General features: G+C 53.9%; 1 protein-coding gene across 1 annotated transcript in view; it reads left to right on the forward strand.

Annotated features, from left to right (window-relative positions):
- Positions 1 to 10079, forward strand: part of STK10 (serine/threonine kinase 10) — a gene marked incomplete in the record, with an annotated part of 115765 nt that overhangs the window by 87615 nt on the left and 18071 nt on the right. Inside the window, 5 exon segments of the mRNA XM_027775894.1 lie at positions 2016 to 2146; positions 5087 to 5210; positions 5590 to 5769; positions 7342 to 7434; positions 9955 to 10065. Coding sequence (XP_027631695.1) covers positions 2016 to 2146; positions 5087 to 5210; positions 5590 to 5769; positions 7342 to 7434; positions 9955 to 10065 — 639 coding nt within the window.

Raw genomic sequence — 10079 nt, forward strand, 5'->3', positions numbered from 1 at the left:
CCAACAGCTAGCTTCAGGGCCAGAGGAAAGGGCAGGCCTGCCGGGGCCACGACGGGGAGACAGTAGGTTCTGAGTAGAAGCATCATCTTCCGTGGACAGGTGTCCTGTCCCTCGTCTTCCTGAAAAGCCACAGAACGTACAAAACGTGGCTTTGCGTGTTCTTTCGCAAGTGAAGAGGACCCACCCAGAACAGGTCTCACCGCCTGGCTCCAGGGTTGAGAACATTCCGGAACATGGACTGCCCTGATAAGAGCAAACCTCTGTGTCATGGCCCCTGGCACACTCGGGGTGGGGGCCCAGGACCGGGATGGGGTCCAGTCTTGAGGGCCGCAGCTGTGGGCCTTTTCTTGCCCTCCACTCCCTCCTGCCTGCCTCCACTTCTCGCAGCCACCAGACCTATCCGGATCGAGTCCTGCAACGTGTGAGCAGGACATGAGGGAGGGGGAGAGGCGAGGCGGGTGTGACGGGAATGCTGTCCGCTCCCCTGGGCGAGCTGCCACGGGTGAGGGCGCAGGAGCAAGGAGCCCTGGGCCAGCTGCTGGCATGGTGGTTAAGGCAGCCGAACCCACGTGGCCAACTCTGTGATTGGAGTTCTAGTCCTGGCAACTTGAAAACCACAGCAGGCATGTGTGCATGTGCCCAAAATCCCTAGAGGGGAGTGGAGAAGGGACTGCGGCGTGGTCATCGCCCCCGGGGGTGTTTTCTCACTTCCCTCTCTCTGTCTCTGTGTCTCTTTCTCTGGCGAGCACACATGTCCCATATTAGATTGACAAAAATCAAAAAGGAGCCCACCTTTCAGGGAGCAAGGACCGTCTGCAGGTCCCCATGCAGCAGGAGTAGGCCTCGGCCTGGACCACGAGGGCTCAGAGCCCTTGTCAGGAGCTGCCCTGGCTCTCTCCAACTCTTTCTGGCTGGAAGGCCCTTGGGACTGTGTGGGCAGGGCAGGGCTGAGCCATCCAAGGAGAGCCTTCAGAGCCAGTCGAGAGACCAGAGGCAGCGGACAGAGGGGACAGGCCATGACGCCCGCACAGGCCCCGGGCCCTCACTCTGATCAGAGCTAAAACCCCCAAAGGGATCGTTTATCATAACTCCATAACATGCTAAGAGCAATTGCATGTGAATTGTGGGTTCTTCACAGCAAAAGATAAAGATTACGGAAACTTCATGGTGGCTCCCGACAGGCGTGGCTGCCAACGGAGCTCGGCCAGGTCAGGGTGGCTCTGAGGCAACAATGCAAATAGCCTTTGGTTTTCGTGGTCCCTTCAGAGTTGGGGATTGTGGTCTGTGCTAGTAACTGTCAGACGTAAATGCCAAGGAGCCGGGGCCTGCCGGGGGTGCTCCCCCCATTGTCACGTTGACCTTTCAGAACCGTCCTGGGGGGCAAGTCCTGTACTGCCCAGGGTCACAAGGTGGTGGGTGAGGATTAGAACCCAGCTCCTCTGCTGCTGCATCCCGAGAACGAGGTGGGCGAGCCTCGGGGGGGGGCGGCACCCTCAACAGAAAGGTCTGTTGAGAAATATTCATAGAGACCCACCATTGAGAGCCATGCTGTTTAGTACACACTGAACTCTAAGCCAGAATTAAGCCTCAAGGAACCATATCTCACCTGATTTTGTACACAGTAAAAAACTCTGTATCTCTGAGGACAAAACTATGAAAATAAGCTCACCCAAAAAGCACCCCCAACTTAAAGGTCTCTTGAGAAATGTTCATAGAGACCCACCATTGAGAGTCAAGCTGTTTCGCACACACTGTACACTAAGCCAGAATTAAGCATCAAGGAACCATATCACACCTGATTTTATACACAGTACAAAACTCTGTATCGGGGGCGGTGTCTGAAGATTAAGATCAGGGAAGGAAAGGGGCGACGTTCAGACACCGAAGTCCCGGGTTGAGAAGCTGGAGGCAAGAGGGACGGTGGACGGCCACGCCCTCCCGGGTGGGGCCTCATGGGGTCCCTGTGGGTCCTTAGCTGAGATGCCGAGCTGTGTCTGATGCTCTTCCCGGGCCAGGATTCCAGGCTACACAATAAGACCCTCAAGCGGACGCGCAGATTTGTCGTGGACGGCGTGGAAGTGAGCATCACTACCTCCAAGATCATCAGCGAAGATGAGAAAAAGGACGAGGAAATGCGATTTCTCAGGCAAGCCCGGCCAGGGAGGCCGATGGCGGTCACGGGGGTGCGCCGCAGGGGCGGGCGTTGGCCCTTTGGTAGGAAGGCCGTCTACAGCATGAAGGGGGGACGTCCAAGCCAGAGGTTTCGCCTGACACCCTGCACTGCCCCGTCCATCAGCCCAACCAACCATCTTTCCATCCATCTTCTCACCCGTCTGTCCACCCACTCACTCCTCCCAGCTGTCTGTCCACCCATCTGCCCAACCACACACCCATCCATTTACCCTCTGTCAGCTTATACACCCGGCCCTCCATCTGTCCATCATCTGCCTGTCCGTCTGTCCACCCAGTCATCCATCCTTACGTCCATCCACCATACTCATGTATCTGCCCACGCGTGCATCTGGGTACCAGTTCGTGCATCTGGTCACTCCACCTCCCCATTCACCACCCCTCCACCTGCCGCCATCTCTTCGTCCTCCCGGGTATCCACCCACCCACGAGGTTGGAGGCAGGCCACTCACATGAACTGGGTCACCACCCTTGTAGAACTTACACCAGCACCCAATCCACAGCGTGAGTCCTGCCTGGGGCTCGCTGCAAAGGAAGGAATGGGTGATTTGACTGAGTGTGCATGGGCCGGGGGCGCTGCTCTGGGGAGCCCTGAACTGAGCCTAGAGAGCGAGAGGGGCAGGCCTCCCCCGGAACTGGGGAGCACGGGGCACTGCGGTTGCCGACGCTCCGCAGGATGACCGCGCGGCTTGTTGAGGAGCTGAGGGGACCGGGCTGGAGTGTGGTGAGCAGGTCAGAGGGAGAGGATGGGCACTGGAGTGGGTGACCCAGGGTGGGTGCTGCAGGAAGGAAAAGGTTGGAGAGTAGCCAGTGCCAGCATCCCCTTTGGAACATGGCTCTGGCTGCTCTAGCAGTCTGAGCTGTAGAGGGCGCCAGACAGACCCCTCCCAGCTGGTCGGGCTGTGGCCTGTGCCCGTGGCCAGGAAGAGGGGGAACGTGGTCAGATTCTACGTTTTGGAGGCAAAGCCAGTGAGACTGGGAGAGGGATTGGAGTGGGGTCGAGGTGGGAGGCAGAGCTGTTTGCCAGGAACAGTGTGAGCAATGCAGTTGCTCGGCCCTCCAGCAGCCCTCCGCAGGGACCCCAATTTCCACATGCGTAAAGGACAGTGTTTCTGGGGAGGAAGGGGAGGGCTAGAGCTGGGGTCCTAACCAGGTCTGTCCATGAGGATTCCTCGGGGTCCACTGGTCCGTGGAGCTCCCTTGGGGCCAGGCCTTTGCAAGGTGTTAGTTAATGGTTTGGACAAATTTTCTAGAACATTTACATATCCTTATTTTAAAAGGTACAAATATCTCAAAGCCAAACAGGAGCAGTTTTAGATACTCGGGAGGCACGTCTCCCGTCTGAGGGCCAGGAGGTTGTGAAGCAGAGTTTTCATTAGTTGGTGGTGTTTCTGCACATACGTGCCTGAATATGCCTTTTTTTACTTTACGAGATTTTTGCCATAGGGCATGTGCATTCACCAGAAAGAGAGAGAGAGTGAGACAGAGACAGTGAGAGGGAAAGTGGGAACTCACGCCAAGGGGGACGGCCAGGCAGCTGTCCATTTTCCTCTTGGGCACGCATGCATACATGTCCAGTATGATTTTCAAGCTACCGAGTTAAAGACGTGAACTGTGGTCAGCCACGTGGGAGTCCAGCACCATCCCTGCTACGCCATCTTTGGAGTGTGCCCAACCCTCCAGGCCCCAGCTCACACGTGCTCTAGAGAGTCAGAGACAGCACCCCCACCAAGGTCTAGATGCCACAATCACGGCCAGCTTCAGCCCGACCCGGATCGTGGGCGTGTGTGTGTAGCATAGTAGGAACACACACACACACACGTGTATAGTAAATGATATGTATATATGTATAAAGTAAATGATACATATCAATATTTTACAGTTTACTTCTCCCATAAGGGACAGATAGACACCCTCAGCAGGGTCTTCACAGTGGCATTGACTCACCCCAGCCTCCGCCAGCCAGGACCACGGGTGTGCGTGGGAGTGCTCGGCACACATAGGAGGCCTCAGGACACGAACCTGGGACCTTTCCATGTGGCCTTGACATCGGGAAGCATTGCATTACTGCTGGGCCACCATGGTTACTCAGTTGTTTTGTTAAAGACAAAGTCTAGCCACGCCATGGTCCTCTGGCCTCGGCTCCTTCAGCCTCTGGGATGACAGGCACCTGCCACTGTGCCCGGCCTTGAGGTTGGGCCAGAAATGTCACCCAGGCCTCCGCGTGGTCCCAGTCTGCAGAGCAGGGCATGCCCCGCAGTGGGGCAGTACAGGTCAGTTTATAATGGATTTGCTCAGGAAGAGGCATGGTTAACACTTCGGGGCTTATCCTGCCCATTTTTCTTTTTTTTTTTTTAGTTTTGCTGTAGGGTGCCTACACTCACCAGAGAGATGCAGAGAGAGAGTTAGGGGGAAAGTGAAAATCAGCCCCGTCCCCATCCCCATCCCAGAGGGGTTAGGGGAGAGAGGTGGCCACGCCACAGTTCCTTCTCCATTCTCCTCTCGGGATTTTGGGTGCTCATGCACACGTGCCTGGCGTGATTTTTAAGTTACCAGTCCCGGACTCAAAACACGGCTGGTCACATGGTGGTCCAGCACCTTCACCACCGCACCACCTGCCGGCCCCGTCTTTGGCTTATTATCTCTTCATGTTCTGTGCCACTTTAGCTGTTGTTTCGGATATTCCTCTTTTCTTGACTTGTAAGCACTCTGTACTAATGTTTGGTCTGTCGACGGTTGTGAAATAAAGCCCGAGTCCTGAGCGCGCATCTGCCCAGGGCGTGGGTGAGTCTGCTCCGTGACCCACGCCCAAGCCCTCCATGTCCGAAGCTGTGAGGACTGTGACCTCTGAGGCCACTGTCTCACTGTAAAATGTCCCCCTCCTTTAACCCTGCAGGCGCCAGGAACTCCGGGAGCTTCGACTGCTCCAGAAAGAGGAGCATCGGAACCAGACGCAGCTGAGCAGGAAGCACGAGCTGCAGCTGGAGCAGCTGCACAAACGATTTGAGCAGGAGGTCAACGTGAGTGCGCGAGGGCGGGCCTCCACCTGGGGCGCGTGGCCCTGGGGACACTCCTGGTGTTGCCCAGCACCTGTGGGCTCCGGGTCTCAGTAGGTGGGAACGTGTAAACAGACCACATGAGGGTCCCCGCAATCCTGTCACCCAGGAGGGCCTCTGTGGGGAGATGACTCTGTTGAGCATGTGCAGGAGCCCTGCAGGGTCGAGGCTCTGGTCTCCCTTTTGCGGAAGAGGAAGTGGAGACTCAGGCAGGAACTTGCCTGGTGGTGGTGGAGCCAGGACCCGAACCCAGAGTGCCCATAAGCTTGGTGCAGCCACTGCCCACTCCCTCCCAGGCATGAAGTACCCCCTACCAAATCTCCTAGATTTCTGCTCCTTCCAGGCCAAGAAGAAGTTCTTCGACACAGAGCTGGAGAACCTGGAGCGTCAGCAGAAGCAGCAGGTGGAGAAGATGGAGCAAGACCACGCCGTGCGTCGTCGGGAGGAGGCCAAACGGATCCGCCTGGAGCAGGACCGGGACTACGCCAGGTTCCAGGAGCAGCTCAAGCTGATGAAGAAGGAGGTGAGGCATGCCAGGCAGGGCGTCTGCAATCCCAGCGGCCCCTCACCTGCGGTGGTAGCTAACCGGCTTGCAAAGCTCAGCCCAGAGGCGTGGACCTGCTGCTCCAGCTGCCTCGGGAGCCCCTCAGGAGCCCCCGCCATCTCCGCATGCCTTTCGGTGTGTTGGCCTCGCTCACAGGCAGCTCACTGTGGCTCCAGGCTGCTTCCCTCGCCTCCTCCCCCATAGGCCTCTTCCAAGGAAAGAGCAGGAGAAAAGAGGATTGTGATGCAGGAGAGGCGGTGACCAGGAGGGGATTAGGCATAGTAAAGGGATCTTCAATTTACGGTAATTTTGATTAACAGTGGGGTTATCAGGATGTCACCCCATTGTAAGGCAAGGAGCAACATTACCTGTAGATGAATATTTCCCAGGAAAGGTGATAGGGGAAGTACTTAGAAGAACTTCCAGGGAACTAGCAGTTAGCGTAATGGCTATATCGCTGGACTCCCATGTAGTCGACCGCAGTTTGCGTCCGGGACCCGGTGGCTTAAAACTCATGCCAGGCGCGTGTGCGTGCGTGCCCAAGATCCCGAGAGGAGAATGGAGGAGAAGGGATTGCGGCGTGACCACCCCCCTGGGGGGTGATTTCTCTCTTTCTGTCTCTGTGTCTCTCTCTGTCTGGCGAGCACACGCACCCTGTAGCGAAAACCTTAAAAAAGAACTTCCAAAGGAATCTGTTTTTCTCTTTTTAAATTTTGCTAGAGGGTGCATGCGCTCGCCAGAGAAAGAGAAGCCCCTCAATGGGCCGTGGTCGTGCTGTGGTCCTCTTCTTCCATTTCTCCATCCTGTCAAGATTTGAGGCACACATGCCTGGTGTTTGTTTTTTTTGTTTTGTTTTGTTTTGTTTGTTTGTTTTCCAAGCTGCAAGGACCACATGAGATCTGGCAACCTTAACTGCTGGGCCATGCTGGGCTATGGGCCATGGGACCTGGGACCTGTAGGGGAACAACAACAAAAAATTGATTGCTGCTTTTTTTTTTTCCTCTTTAGTTTGCTATAGGGTGTGTGTGCTTGCCAGAGAGAGAGGAAAGTGCGAGATCACCCCCAGGGGGAACGGCCACACCATGATCCATGTTTCTCTTGGGACTTCAGGCATGCACGCACTTGGGTCAGCGTGCTTTTCAAGCCACTGGGTCTGGGACTTGAACCAGAGAGTTAGCCATGTGGGATCCAGTTGTCTTAATCTTTATGCCAACCTGCTGGTCCCGGGGAATAGGAGTTTTTTCAAAAGGTTGATGAATAGTGCCCAAAGGAAACTGAGGTGTGGTCCCCAGAAGAAGGGGGACGGATATCAGACAGTGAACACCATCCGAGAGCGTTCACTGGGGCGTGTGGACACGAGCCAGCCGCAGGCAGGCCGGGGTAGGGGCAGCACCTGGGTGGAAGGCGGGGGGCGGCAGGTGGGGCTTGTGCCTGGAGAGCCGAGCCTGGTCCGCAGTCTCCATGGCCCAGGCGTTCTCTAGCTGAGGACGTCCGTGAGGCAGCAGGAGGAGGCAGCCCACCCAGCCACACTCTCCGCCGTGTCTGCCGCAGGTGAAGAATGAGGTGGAGAGGCTTCCGCGACAGCAGCGGAAGGAGAGCATGAAGCAGAAACTGGAGGAGCACTCGCAGAAGAAGCAGCTGCTTGTGAGCGTCAGCCCTCGGGCGGGTGGTGAGCTGGAGGGGCTTGGGGAAGCTGAATGGTGACCAGGTACCCTCTCTGTCTCAGGCCCTGCTCCTCACATGCCCATCTCGTTCTGAATACCTAAATCCAGCCTCATCCTTTATGGCCCCTTCTAACACCTCCATGCAGACCTCCCTGATTGCCCGCACTCCACCTGGAAGTGAGCTCTCCCCTCTGATCACCTCCACCCTTCACATCAGCTGCCTTATCAGGCTAAACGAAATATGTATTGTCTAAAATATAGAAAACCTGGAAACAACCCCTTACTGAGTAGGTAAATAAGGCATGTCCATGCCATGAAATATTGAGTTGTTGGAAAAGTCATGACGTGTTTTTTTTTTTATGTTTTTCCGTGCAAAAATGTCATGGCTTCGGGCCAGCAGGTGGCATGGTGATGAAGGCGCTGGACTCCCACATGGTCGACCATGATTCAAGTCCTGGACCTGGAGGCTTGCTTTCCTACTTTCCCTTTCTGTCTCTGTCTCTCTCTGGTCAAATTAAACAAATAATAATGATGATAATAAATGAAATAATGTAATTGTTTAAAAAAAAAAAGTCATGGCTTTTCAGATGACCCAATATTTTTAGCCTTTAAACACATTTGATAGATTACATATCCTAGGAAGGTCTTTTTAATATTTATTTATTATTTTTATATTTGCAGAGGGCAATGTGCACTCACCAGAGAGAGATGGGGTGAGGCACAGGAAGCACCCCAATGGGGTGTGTCATCCCACAGTCCCTTCCCACACCTGCCCCTGTTGGGATTTTAGGCAGGCATGCACATGCACCTAGTGTGTTTTTCAAGTTGCCGGGCCTGGCACTCGAAGGTCGGTCATGTGGGATTCGACTCCTTTAACCACTAGGCCAGGGGGCCGGCCCGTAGTGGTTTTTTCTGTTTAAGAATTATTTTATTCAACTTTATTCATTCATTTTTAGAATTATCTAATATTTTTATTATTATTATCCTGCTGTAGAGTATGTGTACTCACCAGAGAGACAGAGAGAACAAGAAAGCAAGAAGCCAGCATTCTTTTTCTAATAGTGCAGTCGGTGGCAAACTGAACTTCAGGGCTCAGAGCCCCAGGTCCACCAGAAAACACCCTGGGCGTGCTCCAGGCACCCACCGTCCTGATGAGCTGAGGCCGGGAAGGTTCACAGACGGTGAGGCCGTGGTGAGGGGGCTTCTCCCTCTCTCTCTCGTAGGTGCACACATGCCCCCTCGTGAATAAGACAAGAATACTTTGAAAATAAGTATCTGTGTGGGGCCGTGGCAGCAGCTGCGGCTGCACTTGTACAGAAAAGCTGCAGACGGTTGCTAGCCCTGGGTGATGAGATAGCTGGGTTTTTCTTTTCTGATTGGCTCCTAAACTTTTTAAATTTTATTTTATTTTAATTATTTAATTTTATTTATTCATTCATTTATTTTAATTTGACCAGAGAGAGACAGAGAGAGGGGGAGAGAAAGTGGAAAAGCAAGCAAGGTCCAGGCCTTGAACCATGGTCAGCCATGTGGGAGTGTCCAGCGCCTTAACCATCACGCCACCTGCTGGTCCCCTTAAATTTTATTTTTTATACTCTTCATAATGAAAAGTGATGTCAGTCTCCATAAGCTCACGCCTGCTCATTCATTCCCTCCCCTTCTGTATCGTTTTGAATGAAACCCTGCTCGTCATATCATTTCCTCTTAAATACGTCAGTCATCACAAAGACACCCACGGGGCCACAGACAGACCCCGAGTCAGTAACAGGAATTGCCGGGTAGGCCGTATTTGCGATTATGACAGTATTCACATTTCTAACTGTCTCATGAATGTCCTATATTTTTATTTGTATTTTTTATTGCCAGAGAGTGTGTGCATTCACCAGAGAGAGAGAGAAAAACACCCAGTGGGGCTCAGTCACACGCAGTCCCTCTGCCCCCATTCCTCCCTCTGTCAGGGTTCTGGGCACACGTGCATCACCCGGCATGTCCCTGGAGCCTCTGCAGCGGGGCCCCAACCACGCTGGGCTCCCCCACACAACTCTCACCCACTGCACCAGGGGCTGCCCCCTCCTTTAAATGCAGTTCATTCCTTGGTTCGGGATCTGAAGAGAGCCCACATGTCATGGTCACTTGTTAGTCTGTAAGTCTCTTAAATTTCCTCTTCACGTATTTCTTTTTTTTAAAGAATTGCTTATTTATTTAATTCCATTTATTGTTATTATTTTTTTAAAAATTTGACCAGAGAGAGAGAGTGGGAGAAAGGGAAAGGAGAAAGCAAGCTACTAGGTCCAGGACTTGAACCGTAGTTGACCCTGGGGGAATCCAGCGCCTTTAACCACCACGCCACCTGCAGGCTCCATCCTCTCCACACTCCACATATTTCTTGTCTATTTCCTGCGTTTTCTTCTTTGATCACGTGGCACTTCTTATGTGATCAGAATCAGTGTGGTGATTCCCCAGCCAGTTCTGGGTAAAGGTGTCCCCTGCTGCCCTACAGGACCGGGACTTTGTGGCTAAGCAGAAGGAGGACCTGGAGCTGGCCATGAAGAGGCTGACTGCCGACAACAGGCGGGAGATCTGCGACAAGGAGCGCGAGTGCCTCAGCAGGCAGCAAGAGCTCCT

The sequence above is a fragment of the Tupaia chinensis genome, unplaced genomic scaffold (genome assembly GCF_000334495.1).
Source record: "Tupaia chinensis unplaced genomic scaffold, TupChi_1.0 Scaffold000612_1, whole genome shotgun sequence".
Lineage (NCBI taxonomy): Eukaryota > Metazoa > Chordata > Mammalia > Scandentia > Tupaiidae > Tupaia > Tupaia belangeri.